The sequence below is a fragment of the Hyperolius riggenbachi genome, chromosome 5 (assembly GCF_040937935.1).
Source record: "Hyperolius riggenbachi isolate aHypRig1 chromosome 5, aHypRig1.pri, whole genome shotgun sequence".
Lineage (NCBI taxonomy): Eukaryota > Metazoa > Chordata > Amphibia > Anura > Hyperoliidae > Hyperolius > Hyperolius riggenbachi.
The window spans coordinates 355,014,221-355,029,695 of NC_090650.1; the positions used below are offsets into that span (position 1 = coordinate 355,014,221).

Genomic DNA, 15,475 nt, shown 5'->3' on the forward strand with positions numbered 1-15,475 from the left:
CTATATAATACTTGGGGACACCTCTAGCTACTTAATACTGAGGATAGCTCTGGCTAGCTAATACTAAGGGGCACCTGTAGCTACCTATGACAGGAAAGGGGACTAAGGGAGAAGTGACAGCTCAGCCAGCCAGCATACTTGGAGGAAGAAGTCTAAGGTGCCAGGACTTCTGTGCCTATAGGCTAATGTAAGGTAAATCCTAGCCTGGTTACACCACTGGTTTGTTTATTTATCTAGTAAATGGGGGCAGTGGCACTGGAGACAGGGCTTATTTGTAAGACAAAATTCCTAGTTCCTTTTTCTGGTGCAGGGCAGGTTCTCTATGAACTCCTATAACAAATCCACAAGGAGAAGTGCAGACCTTATTCAGTCATCAATAGTTTATACCAGGGCTTCCCAACCCTGTCCCCAAGTGCCACCAACATTTTGTGTCTTTCTGAAAAACAAGTACTTATGGTGGTCCCTGAGAACAGGGCTGGGAAGCCATTGTTAATAGTATACAAGGGCAAAGAAGAGGTCAAACAAGACCTGCTCATATGGTATGATAAACCCCACATACCACTGCAACTCCTATGCCAGCCATTTGATACATTTGATAAGGTTGCCACACACCATACAATTTTTTACATTTCTTTTTAATTCAAGATTTACAATCAATTTTTCTGATTGATTGTAGCATTTGAAAAATCTGACCAATGTACCACACGTGTTCACATTTTCCCTAATTATGAAAAATAAAATGATTGAAAACTTTAAAAAAATTACGTGCATCTCATCTCTACATAACGAAAATTACAATCTACCACACACCATCCAATCTTTAAAAAAAATTGATTAGAAATTTCTGCCTTTAACAATCGAGAAAAATCTGAAAAAACAAAACAGAAAATCACTTAGAAATTTCATTAAGATAAAAAAAAAGCTTTGTTTTTATTGTTTTTATTAAATTGTTATAAAATTGGATCATTTTATTGTATCGTGTGTGGCCACCTTCACTGTCATAAAGTCTCAAACAATATCCCTTGGTTAGTGATCAGTCTACGCATGGAGACATTCTGCCAAATGTGCTATTTTACGAATTTGCCATTTAATAAATAGTGGAGCTTAGAAATGCATATTCACTTTCATCACTTTACACAGTTAACCACTTTACAGAGTGGATTTGGATTTTCCTAATCAATTTTTATGAAAATGGAATGGAGTAGGGAAGATTGTCCGTTTCTTGATTTATAGATCCAAGTATTTTTTTTTTCATAATTGGGGAAAAAAATTGAACACATGTATGTGATATATTGGTCAGATTTTTTTTTTTGACCCAGGAGTCAAACTCATCAAACTCAGAACCTCGTGCTTCACAGGCAGCGGCAGTACATCTGGACCTTCTCACCTGACTGGTCGAAATTTTACAATCCATCAGAAAAATGTATATTCATTCTTGAATTGAAAATAATTTTTAAAAATTATTCTGTGCGTCTATTGTTTTTGGCTATAATGACAGGGACAAAAATCCCCGCACACTTTTTTCAGGACTAATGGGTTTTTTTTACTTGAATTCTTTTGATATTTTTATGTTAGGAACATAATATCCTAGGCAGCTTTACCTATACATAGATATCAGTTTTACGTAGTAGTGAAGTGATTAATATAAAGAATACTTTCAAATCAATTAACTACCCTAAGACCGCTCCACGGCAATGGGTGTGGCCGCGAAGGCAGCCCCAGGACCGCCAAACGCCAATTGACGTCAAGTCCTGGGGCCGGCTACTGCAGGAGATCACGCGCAGTCTGTGCACGCATCTCCTGCTTGGGGGGCGGAGCAGCGATCGCCACTCGGGAGACTGTTAGATGGCGTAACCCCTGTCTTTTTACATAGTACAGGGCTGCGATCTGCAGCAGCACTGTACTGGGGACAGCCGTGTGACACGACTGTCCCTCTGTGGCACGCAGGAGTGATCTGCAGTGATAGGCTGAAGCCTATCACAGCCAATCACTATAAATGGCTGACTGGGGGGAGGGAGGAGGAAGTAGAAAATTAAAGAAAAAATATATAAAAATTTTACAAAAATAAACAAATAAATATTTTTTTTTTTTAAAAAAACATCTGGGGGGCGATCAGACCCCACCATCAGAGAGCTCTGTTGGTGGGGGGAAAAGGTAGTGGGGAATCACTTGTGTGCTGTGTTTTGCGGCCCAGCAGCTTGGCCTTAAAGTTGCAGTGGACATTTTAGTAAAAAGGCCTGGTCTTTAGGGGGGTTTAGCACTGTGGTCCTCAAATGGTTAATACACAGATCTGATATTTATATATAGATAAAGCTAAGTGTATAACATAATTATCAATCTTGCTTTGTTCTTTATCATAAATTCTGCCTTTATTGACTGAATTTTTACCAGCTTGTTTTCCTGCAAAGAAAGGTCTAATATCTGAACAGAGCTGATGATGTGAAAGGCATTAATTACAGCAGAAAAATTACTAAATTGGCATTAATTAGGAACCATCATCATTTTGGGAATAATGTAAATCGTGTTTATTCTAGACTCTTTTCAGCAGCTTGAAAATATAATCATTTATTGTAAAAAGCTTTCATCTTCATCTTTCCCATTGAAAGGAATCCGCAGGACACCCGTATACATTCTGCTTCTCAGATTAGTCACTCCTAATAGGTGAAAGTCTTACAGAGCTAACACTTTGTATAGCTGCCATTTGTAAAATGATCATTGGAACCCTAATGCTTGAGTTGACACCTCTAAACTCAAAAACAAAGGGACAGAGAGGGGACTTGATGACTGACAGTATCATGAATATTTATGGGTATATAAGACTCCTACCAGAAACTTGAAAAACTGCTTTTGTTTAGATTTGTTTGTTTTCTGAGTGCCATGTCGCCTCATGCTAGCTATAAATTGAGCAAGCATATGATGAAAATATACATAAATTTCCATGCTAAGCATGATTTACATGATGGCCACTTGGTCAAGCCTAACATTAAAAACAGCATAAGTATATATATATATATATATATATATATATACATATATATATATATATATATATATATACACAGTGGGTTGCAAAAGCACTCTTGAAGTTTTCCACATTTTGTCATATTACTGCCACAAACATGAATCAATTTTATTGGAATTCCACATGAAAGACCAATACAAAGTGGTGTACACATGAGAAGTCGATCGAAAATCATACATGATTCCAAACATTTTTTTACAAATAAATAACTGCAAAGTGGTGTGTGCATAATTATTCGACCCCCTTTGATCTGAGTGCAGTCAGTTGCCCCTAGACATTGCCTGATGAGTGCTAATGACTAAATCGAGTGCACCTGTGTGTAATCTAATGTCAGTACAAATACAGCTGCTCTGTGAGGGCCTCATAGGTTGTCTAAGAGAATATTGGGAGCAACAACACCATGAAGTCCAAAGAACACACAAGACAGGTCAGGGATAAAGTTATTTAGAAATTTAAAGCAGGCTTAGGCTACAAAAAGATTTCCAAAGCCTTTAACATCCCACAGAGCACTGTTCAAGCAATCATTCGGAAATGGAAGGAGTATGGCACAACTGTACACCTACCAAGACAAGGCCATCCACCTAAACTCACAGGCTGAACAAGGAGAGCGCTGATCAGAAATGTAGTCAAGAGGCCCATGGTGACTCTGGACGAGCTGCAGAGATCTACAGTTCAGGTGGGAGACTCTGTCCAAAGGACAACTATTAGTCATGCACTGCACAAAGTTGGCTTTTATGGAAGAGTGGCAAGAAGAAAGGCATTGTTAACAGAAAGTATAAGAAGTCCCGTTTGCAGTTTGCCACAAGCCATGTGGGGGACACAGCAACTATGTGGAAGAAGGTGCTCTGGTCAGATGAGACCAACATGGAACTTTTTGGCCAAAATGCAAAACGCTATGTGTGGCGGAAAACTAACACTGCACATCACTCTGAACACACCATCCCCACTGTCAAATATGGTGGTGGCAGCATCATGCTTGGGGGGTGCATCTCTTCAGCAGGGACAGGGAAGCTGGTCAGAGTTGATGGGAAGATGGATGGAGCCAAATACAGGGCAAACTTGGAAGAAAACCTCTTGGAGACTGCAAAAGACTTGAGACTGGGGCGGAGGTTCACCTTCCAGCAGGACAATGACCCTAAACATAAAGCCAGGGCAACAATGGAATGGTTTAAAACAAAACATATCTATGTGTTAGAATGGCCCAGTCAAAGTCCAGATCTAAATCCAATCGAGAATATGTGGCAAGATCTGAAAACTGCTGTTCACAAACGCTGTCCATCTAATCTGACTGAGCTGGAGCTGTTTTGCAAAGAAGAATGGGCAAGGATTTAAGTCTCTAGACGTGAAAAGCTGGTAGAGACATACCCTAAAAGACTGGCAGCTGTAATTGCAGCAAAAGGTGGTTCTACAAAGTATTGACTCAGGGGGCCGAATAATTACGCACACCCCACTTTGCAGTTATTTATTTGTAAAAAATGTTTGGAATGATGTATGATTTTCGATCCACTTCTCACATGTACACCACTTTGTATTGGTCTTTCACGTGGCATTCCAATAAAATTGATGCATGTTTGTGGCAGTAATGTGACAAAATGTGGAAAACTTCAAAGGGGCCGAATACTTTTGCAACCCACTGTATATATACACAGTGTGTGTGTGTGTGTGTGTGTGTGTGTATGCGCGTATATATACATTTATTTTAATATATATATATATATATATATATATATATATATATATATATATATATATATATTTAATAATTTACTGTATATAGCACTGACATCTTTCATCACTCCTTATCTTTACACAATATACTGTATAGTCTGTCTCACAGTCTAACTCCTACTATAGTCATATGTTCATTGTGGTCTAGGGTCAATTTCGGGGGAAGGCAATAACCTTATTTATATGTTTTGGGGATGTAGGAATAAATGGGAGTGTCCAGAGGAAACACACGCAGACATGGGGAGAATATACAAACTCTGTGCAGATAGTTCCCTGGCTAGGATTCAAACTGGGGACCCTGCATTGCAAGTCTGCAAGTGCTTTCCACTATGCCACCATGCTGCCCATGGTGTATCGCTATATATATATATATATATATATATATATATATATATATATATATATATATATATATATATACATATCCTTTTCTCACACTCTTTGTGTACTAAGCAAACACTAGGTTGCCTTATAAGCTGAATCTTATGCACACCAGGCAGAGGAGACTACGGAATGCGTACCAGAATGATAACGTATCTTTTTATTTTATCTGTTCTGATAAAGGGTGGTGTTGGGACAAGTGGTACTCAACAGACGCCTAATGAGCAAGTGCTCTCTGCGACAGAAACGTCAGATCATTTACTTTATCCTAGCTGGTATAAGAGCCAGATACGGCAACAATCCAACCCAAACAACGTTCCAGTGACTGAGGCTGCAAGTCCAGTAATTCCCCCCATTCCAAAGGAAGTGACTGTAAAGAAAGTAGACCCTGCAGTGGGAACTCTTAAGGAGAGCCTAGCAGCAGCTGGTAAGGACGCCAGCTCATCTGCAGAGATACCACAGGTCAGTAACCTCTTCTGTGTTCCATATATGCGCAGAAACCTTACTAAGCTTGCAAACGCAAAAAATTGCTCTGATTCATCCTCAGTACTTACAAAGTATATCCAAAGCAAAATAACTACCATGGCTTTTAGCTTGAATAAAAAAAAAATACTGTACATCATTAACCTCTTTTACTTTCTTATTAACCACTTCATAGATTTCATTCCCTCCCATGCAAATTACTGTTTAGTAGAACTTCCCACTTTGTGCACAAAAACTATTAGTAATAGTGTTGAATTGCAGCCCTTTTCATGTTAAGATGGTAAAATAAAAAGGGCATAATGTTTTTTTGCAACATAGCACATTATATAGAAAAATGCTTGTTCCAGTTTCTTTATTACTTTTAACAAGGTTGGATTACCTAGTGCTAAATTCAGCCTATTAGTTTACCAACTAGTGAACCGGACGTGAAAATAAACTGACAATACTCCTAAAAACAATTTTTTTAGATATTCCACAGTTTTATTTTATGTTTAACCACTTGAGGACCCACCCTTTACCCCCCCTTAAGGACCAGCGCTGTGTTTAGTGATCTGTGCTGGGTGGGCTCTGCAGCCCCCAGCACAGATCAGGTAGCAGGCAGAGAGATCGGATTGCCCCCCTTTTTTCCCCACTAGGGGGATGATGTGCTGGGGGGGTCCGATCTCTCCTGCCTGCATGTGGCTGGCGGGGGGGGCACCTCAAAGCCCCCCTCCGCGGCGAAATTCCCCCCTCCCTCTCCTACCTCTCCACCCCCCCGGTGATCGAGGCTGCACAGGACGCTATCCGTCCTGTGCAGCCAGTGACAGGACGTCCCCTGTCACATGGCGGCGATCCCCGGCCGCTGATTGGCCGGGGATCGCCGATCTGCCTTACGGCGCTGCTGCGCAGCAGTGCCGTACAATGTAAACAAAGCGGATTATTTCCGCTTGTGTTTACATTTAGCCTGCGAGCCGCCATCGGCGGCCCGCAGGCTATTCACGGAGCCCCCCGCCGTGAATTGACAGGAAGCAGCCGCTCGCGCGAGCGGCTGCTTCCTGATTAATCAGCCTGCAGCTGGCGACGCAGATGTGCGTCGCTGGTCCTGCAGCTGCCACTTTGCCGACGCACGTTATGAGTGTGCGGTCGGCAAGTGGTTAACTTAAAAAGTACATTTAATGTGCCCAATGACACATTATTTCAAGCGTCTTAAGCTAAAATACAGTATATCAACTTTTGACCTTTTTTTATCTGTCCCCTGCACTCAGAAGCTGCTCTCTACAGGAAAGTGTTTTATAGCTGTAATTCCTTATTAGCGAGGGTTACATTATAGTCCGACTAGGTTCCAACTGGAGAGAAATTATCACTTGTATGCCTGAATGTTTAACTCTTGCAGGCAGAAAAAAGGGAACACAAGCAGCCTTGTTACTAATATGCTAGGCACTGTACATACACATGCCTATCTCATCGTGTCACATGTCACATCAAGTACACTTTAAGCATTTTTTTAATTGCCTGGCTCTCAGCAGTTTCTACCAGTCATTTTCTGGTATGGGATGCAATCATATGGTGTTGTTTGTTTGTAGCTCCTCCCTTCATGGAGTAGCAGGGGGGAGTTTGGCATAGTTGTGTGACCAAATGTTTGTACAGTAGCAGGGTAAAAACACATTTATTCTAAAAAACCTAAATAAACATAATTTTCCTTCAGTACAGAATTTAAATGGTGATTTAGAATCACAGAAAGTAGAGCAGGTGCAGGAGTGCTAACATCCCAAACACCCTGACACTTCCTGCAAAATGAAGTGATAGCAGACAAAGTAAATGCTGCTGTCACAATGCAGCACTAATGCAGGTATTGTATCACTATCCCTCTGTTTCCTGGCATCAATGTACTACCAACAACACCATCTTATGCAGCATCCAGTGACATATTTTGCCACGATTACCGGCAAGGCATTTTTGGGTCATTTACTTCCCAAGACTAGTCACCCAAGTGTAAGCCCTACATGCTGCTAGGGCCCTGCAGAATTTCAACTTAAAGCCCAGCATGTGGTGTACACTTTGATCCCATCTTTTCCATCTCGTAATCAGCAGCTATTCAAAAAAATCTGTAAAATACAGTGATGTTGGCATGGTTCTTTGGTGCCCCATTCAGTAGTGGGTGTCCTAGCTAACTGCCTAGGTTCCCAGGAGTTCACAAGTTTGAATTAGTTTAGCAACTTCACAGCTTGCTTCTGTCATAAAGTAATAAGATAGCTGCTCCAACCCTCTTCCGAGTTGGCAATAATCACATCAATCCTTGAGACAGGTTTGCTTTAAAGGGAACCTAAACTGAGAGGGATATGCATACCTCCCAACTTTTTGAGATGAGAAAGAGGGACACTTAAGCCGCGCCCCTGCCACACCCCTGATCACGCCCCCGTCACACTCCTAGTAACGCATACGATAAAGATTTCATGAAAAAAATGTTGTTTTATAATTTAACCACACTGGTCCTTTCTATCCTGTTTCATTTTCCTTTATATTAACATTTTAAAATTAGTAATATATACATAATTCTTAGTAGGGCTAGTAACATATGAGTAGATGTTTATCTCACCATGTCCTATGTCACTTTAAAGTGGTATAAAAGCCAGCATTTCTTCTTTGCTCTAAAAGATTATTTACAGCATATGGTAATACTACCACATTTTTTTAGGCAGAACAGCATTCAAAGGGTTAAAACACAGGACTTACTTTTTCAATAGAAAGCTCCCTGCAGGTAGATCCACATTCAAACTGGGAGAACATTATCTTGTGTTTACTTAATGGCAGCAGAGAGGAATGCAACCATTCCCTGGCTGTGCAGAAACTTCTTCTAATGTGTCCAGAACTGATACACTGCTCAGAAATCATTACTGGGTACATTACAATATAAATAAACCAATTATGAATAAAATGCAATGGCAGCTTTCAGAGCAAATAAAACTTTACTTTGGGAACTTGTAATTTCTAAATGAATAACAATACTTATGCACAAAAGCAAATATGATAACTGTATGGGATTTAAAAAGTAGGAAAACACATTTTTATTGAATACTAGTTGACCTAAGCCTGTTTAAAAACGGGCTCTAGGTCTTTTCACCCCGTGCCCGCGTACACACTTTTCTGCCATGCACGAACCCGTCTGTACAGCAGATGGGTGCGCGCGAGGCGGACAGGTGCGTGTGTGCGGCAGACGGAGCTCCCTGGCTCCCCTGTCCTCCTGTACTAATGGCTGAATGTCCAGCACATGTGCAGTAGTGCAATACACGGATACAGGGACAGGATGACACGGATATTATTCAATAGGATTATGTCAGAGTTTAACCACCTTGGCGGTATGGACGAGCTCAGCTTGCCCAGTACCGCCAGGCTGAATATCTCAGCCCCTGGTGGGTCTTTTTTGACAATTTTTTTTTTTAAACACGCAGCTAGCACTTTGCTAGCTGTGTGTTTTACTCGATCGCCGCCGATCTGCCGCTACACGCCGCGAAAGAGGGCCCCCCCCAGACCCATTGCGCAGCCTGGCCAATCACCGCCAGGCTGCGCTAAGGGGTGGATCGGGACTCCCCCTGATGTCATGACATCGATGATGTCATTCTGATCGTCGCCATGGTGACGAGGGAAGCCCTAACAGGAAATCCCGTTCAGAGCGGGATTTCCTGTTGGGTATGGTCGCCGGCGGCGATCTGAAGGGTTGGGAGGGATAGCGCAGGGAGGGGGGAATCATGTAGCTAGCGCTAGGCTAGGTACATAATAAAAAAAAGTGAAAGAAACCCACCCACAGCCGAGCGCCACAAAACAATTAAACGCCAGGGTGGTTAATACTGCTTTAAAGTGTACCCCCAAGCTACTTTTTAGTGCAGTCTCCGACAGACTAGAGAAAAGTTAGAATATCCGTCAGATTTTTATTGTGTTTATTTTAAAGACACAATATTCTATGGAGGTCCCAGGAAAGGTGCTTAAAAAAACTTTCTGGGGTCACAACACAAACTGCAAATATCACTCAATCCTCCCTTTCCCCCACACATCACTTCACCCCCACACAACCCCCAAACCAACAGTTTGTCATCCCATTCACACTTACAAACACTAAAAAAAAAAAAAAAAAAAAAAAAAAAAAATCTTGGTTTTGAGCTAACACTCTTCATATGTACAGTATGTGTATACTTACTACTACAATATCTTATGTTGCTATAAATGCTTTTTATTTGATAGAATTCTTGATTGTTATGAATTTACATTACCTGACTGGAGTTCCTTAAGGGCCCGTTTCCACTAGTGCGGTGTGATTCCGTTGTGGAAAACTCGAAAACGAATTTGCATGTGGATGCGAATTCGTACGCAAATTTTAATGCAAAAATGCGTTAAAATTCGCATCTGTTTGTAAGTATGCAAATTTAACCATGTCAGTGCCTGTGTGCTTTTACATTGATTTTTAATAGAAAACGTACGCGAATTCTCATGGAAAATTCACATAGCAAAAATGCATGCAAATTTCCTATTAGATACATTACAGGCGAATCACACACTAGCCTTGCGGTGTGCGAATTCTGATGCCTCTGCTGTGCAGATTTTTTCTGCACAGTCCACCGCAAAGAATTTCTGACAAGTGGAAACAGACCCATTGATTTGTATTGGTTATGCGAATCTGCATGCAGAAAACGCATGTAGATTCGCTCTAGTGGAAACGGGTAAGTTTTTGCCGCTCGGTTGAGTCATTTAGATGGCTCGATTGATCATTTCCGACATGTCCGATCACCTGCCCAATCGATTCCGCGCTCGATTCCGCATGGGGGACAATGGAATAAGATAAGGAAAACGAACGGAAGATAAGAGAATCTAGTGGGGAATCTATCGGCGGCAGAATCGAGCCGCAAAAACTTACCGTGTATTCCCAGCATAAGGCACAGGTACCATTGTTGAGAAAGTATTTAGCATATTCCTGTGCACCATTAGTGATCGGTAGGCTAGTTGGTGCTAGTTTGTAGTCATTCATCTGGTAGACGAATCTAAATAATAATCCTAATAATCTTTACTTTTGTAGAGTGCTTTTGTCCTGTTGGACTAAAAGCCCTCAAGAGCTGCAGTCACTAAGGGCGCTTAAGGGGCCATCCTGCAGTGTTAGGAAGTCTTGGTCTCCCATGTCACAGGCAGAGCCCTTAACCACTACACTATTCAGCCACTAAACAATAGAAATGCATAATAGCTTTCCAGATGCCACATTCTGGCTGCCGAGTTCAGTTATCCTTTGAGGAAACTGTCATACAAGTGTAATCTACGGGCAGGTCCACAGTGGTGCATTACATTGTAATGGACATTCAGTAACATGGCTTACTGCAATGCAATGCATCACCTATCCCACATTCACAGTGCGGAGGGTGCGTTGTGGTATAGTAATGCTCTGCATGCACATGTTAATAGTACAAGTGAAGCATATTTTTTATTGACTGTAGGCTTCACTGTACTTGATGCAACACAAGCAGAAAGTGTGGTGCCGCTGTCCGGATCCGATGTATTGCTTTCCTGCTGTAGCAGGGAATGCAACAGCCAGTGTTAACATGGTCTAAGGGTTTTTCATAAAATGTGTTTTCAGTCTAACTTTTTATTTCTACTTGTGTAAAAGAGAGGGAGAATATCTATGCTTACTTATATTAATCACCTAAGTGATCTCCAGGATCTAGTGTTAGCATCTCATGCTTACTGAAAAATAAATATCTTCTGTGCAATAACAGTGCTAGTGTGTACAAAGAAATAATGTGTACTAAATAACATCTACATCACTGTGTATGGAACTAGTACTGAGTCTATACTGAGTGCCCTCTGCTGGTCAGAAATTTGTTTTAGGACAGCAAGTGTAGCCCTTTCCAAGTTCAAACAAGTAGTTTACTGAGATCCTTGTGGTGAGGTAAGTATGTTTAGTCTATTATTTTACAGTAACAAGGACCAGATAAACAAACATACTTACTATTGAAAGATTTTTTATTATTTTCTTAAAATAACAAATGTTTACCTTTTTTTAAATTATTGAATTATCAATGTATGGCCAGACTGACCAGGTCGATCGGCCAGCAAAATATACTAAAAATGTATGGGCACCCTAACTTTATTTTTAAAATAAATATTTCATGTATGGTGCTGACATGTTGGTTAATTTGCAGTGTGTGCTGGGTTTTTCATTAAGAAAGACAGTCAATGCATACCATAGAAATAGCTAAAGCTGGCCACACACAATACAATAAAATGATCCGATTTCACAGAAATTCGATGAAAATTATCGTATCTCCCGAAAAAATCGAAAGCTTTTCTTCATTCGACTCAAAAATCCGATCGGATTACCCATTTTTTTCGATTTATATCGATTTGGAATGCCAGATATTTTTTTAAAGATTGTATGGTGTGTGTTAGATTGTCAGTTTATTAATATACACACCCTAGCAATTTTCTCAGCGTTTCAAATCAGTTTTATCATAATTGGGGAAAAATTGAACATAGGTGTGTGGTACATTGGTCATATTTTTGAAATGTTACAATCAGTCAGAAAACTTGATTGCAATTCTTAAATTGAACAGATATTAAAAAAAATTGTATGGTGTGTGGCCACCTTAAAACTGATCAAACATATTTAACCTGACTTAAGGTGGCCACACACCATACATTTTTTTTAATATCTGTTCAATTTAAGAATTGCAATCAATTTTTCTGACTGATTGTAACATTTAAAAAATATGACCAATGTACCACACACCTATGTTTAATTTTTCCCCAATTATGATAAAAATGATTGGAAACTCTGAGAAAATTGCTAGGGTGTGTGTATTAATAAATTGACAATCTAACACACACCATACAATCTTTAGAAAAATTGAAGAAAAATATCTGGCATTCTGGATTGATAAAAATCGAAGAAAATGGGAAATCCGATCGGATTTTTCAGTCAAATGAAAAAAAAAGCTTTCGATTTTTCCGGGAGATACGATCGTTTTTATGGAATTGCCGTAAAATCGGATCATTTTATTGTATCATGTGTGGCCACCTTTAGAGAATGAAGTAGAGGGATGCTTGGATTAACCTAAAGTCCATTTACTGGTTGCAAATAGTAAGTAGGAATTAATCCTTCTAGGTATCCCACCACAGCAAAAAAAATAAAAGGAAGACCTAAAAATAGTCACATATATCCTACAAACTAAATAGAACCAAACACTTTATTCTTCCTTTGTAAGTTAAGATATAGCATATTTGGGTAAAGTCTTTTGACTCCAGAAGAAAAGTCCTTAACCCCAAAATTTCTAGGTCTAGCCAAAGTCAACGGGAGGAGTCTACCCCTTCCCACAGGATTCCATCTTCATCTATGGAAGGCACAGAGTGAACCTCTCTCAACAGCAGCAAGGCAGCAAAGTTAGCCTGGGCTACAGTGGAAGAGTCTCCTTACTAGGACATGTAAGGTCCCTTTTAAACGTGGGCCACACAAAACTGTCAAATCTGTTGCAGATGTAGTGATAGCCCTATAGGGCTATCACACTGAATGCGGTTTGGCATGTTGCGGGCATGTTACGAGCGGTACCACAAGAGTTGGTGTGGTAACCCCGAAAGTGAGGCTTACTTTCAATGGAAAGCCTCTCGGGGGCGGGGCGGTGCCGGTACAATTGCGCAGCACTAAATATAAAAGGAGCCTGAGACATATGAAGCAACTGATAGTTGGACCATATCACTTTTATCTGGGCTCTGGGCCCTCTTTGTAGATCTCAGTCAGGAATAACAGTGCATAAAGCCCAACATTGTATGACCTTTAATTATAAAGAGTTTTTTCTTATTTCCTCACAGGGTTTAGTTCTCTGCTTATCAGTTCTGACATTATTTATGATACTTCACCATCTTTGGAACCAAATTCAATGCATGGTACTTAGAATTATGGGTACGAACAACTTTCTTTATTTGAATACTAACAGATCATCACCCTCATCATTCTAACTTGTGTGTCATGGTTTCAAGGCTGTTTAAAAATGTAAAATATTGCTAAATGATGTAGAGTCCTGAATAGCTTGAATAAAGGCATTGCTGTGTTAAATGGTCTGTCCAGTTTAGGAAGATTTGTTTTTTATTTTGTAGGTAGCTGCTGATATATGTTTGCCAAGGATCAAGAAAGGAGGTTTCTGTTCCTGTTTAAGGATGAGCATTAATGATTTTGAGAAATGCAAAATCATCCTGCTGTGTACAGGAGGTGCGAACTGTGTACGTAAGGGTTAACTAACCTAAAGGTGGCCACACACCATACAATTTTTTAAATATCTTTTCAATTCAAGAATGTTTCAACATCTGACCAATGTACCACATACCTATGTTCAATTTTTACTCAATTATGAAATAAATGTTTGAAAACTCAGAAAAAAATTGCTTGGGTTTGTACATCAAGAAATTGTCAATCTACCACACACCATTCCATTTTCATATAAATTGATCAAAAAAATTCAACACTCCTGATCTTCGTTTAATGAATAAAAACAAGAAATTCAATCAGATTTATCGAAGGAATGAAAAAAAACTTTTCGATTCTCGGTACAACCTATTGTATTTATCAAAATTGGTGTAAAATTGTATATTTTAATTGCATGGTGTGTGACCACCTAAGCCACTGCCTCCCTTCCGATGTATTCAAAGCCACATCTTATATTCTTTAGAGTGCAACTTTCAGTTTAGATGGTAGAAGTGTAAGAACATATAACGCAGCAGGGATGGCATTGGAAGGAAGGCAGTGGCTACGTTGAGTTAGCCTTTGCATACACAGCCAACACCCCCTGCAACATGCAGGGCAATTTCGCATTTCATGAAATCATTCTCACTCATCCTTACTCCTGATATTCCTAATCTCATCTCCTGCCCCAGACCATGGTGGTAGGTAGTCTCTTTCTCATGCATTTCTATTGCACTGCCCTATTTTCCCTGTGGAGATTGGGAGGTCCAGACAGTGGTGCACCCAGTATCCGATAAAAGACATCTATCACCCCAGACCATGGGCCCTTCCACTTACAGATACACAGTATTGATTATGTGGTCAAACAGAGCAGGCATGACTTTTTGTAAAAAAAAAAAAAAAATGGGGCTGGATGTATGGTACTAGGGATGGCACCGCCTGCAATGCACAGGAAGTGGGCTGTGTGCACTAGTATATAAGGCTGCAGTTGCAGCACTAACAGCTGTACAAGACTAGCATTTAGATGTTGGATGTGCAGCTGGTAAAAAGATAACTTTTTTTTCCACTCCAAAAGCTGCTAGCTGGCAGGTAAGCTGCTGTACAGTAAAGAACTGTGAATGGCAGCCAGTGTTGTTAAAGGTGATGGATCCACTTCCAACCTCTGCTCCCCATGCCTGGTTCTGTATCTGTGCCCCTGTGTACAACGCTCCCTGAATTAACGCCACTAACTATAGCCACTAACCAATACTCACCTTCTGTTATCTTCTTTAGCAGTAACATTTGTTGTATAGATTAACACCTAGTAATAGCTATACATACAATAACTGTGTGAAGTTGCACAAATATCATAGCTGGCGGCATATAGTTGATTCTTGCCATTATTTAACTTTGAGCCTATGGCTATGCCCAACTGAGACCATGTTGCAAGGCATTGCTTAGGGTAGATTGCTATGGTTACTCATGCATGTGGCAATATTAATTGTGTCGCATTTCTAGCATCTGACAGATGTTTTGTCACTAGCGATGGTATCAAAGATCACCTACATGCTGAGGTCATGTGATCAGACCTACAGTGGGATGCGAAAGTTTGGGCAACCTTGTTAATCGTCATAAATCGTTGAATTTTACGATAAAAAATGACAGTTACATATATCATATAGGAGACACACACA

The 15,475-nt window shown here is 40.3% G+C and overlaps 1 protein-coding gene across 3 annotated transcripts in view; it reads left to right on the forward strand.

Moving 5' to 3' along the window:
• TRIM55 (tripartite motif containing 55) overlaps nt 1–15,475 on the forward strand; it is a 232,639-nt gene that overhangs the window by 163,953 nt on the left and 53,211 nt on the right. For 2 of the 3 annotated variants that reach the window (XM_068237449.1, XM_068237452.1), the window contains exon 9: nt 5,315–5,593. In XM_068237449.1, the coding sequence (XP_068093550.1) occupies nt 5,315–5,593 (279 nt within the window). Of the gene's footprint in view, nt 1–5,314; nt 5,594–13,435; nt 13,527–15,475 lie in introns of all 3 variants that reach the window. The other variant, XM_068237450.1, reaches the window with a different exon arrangement.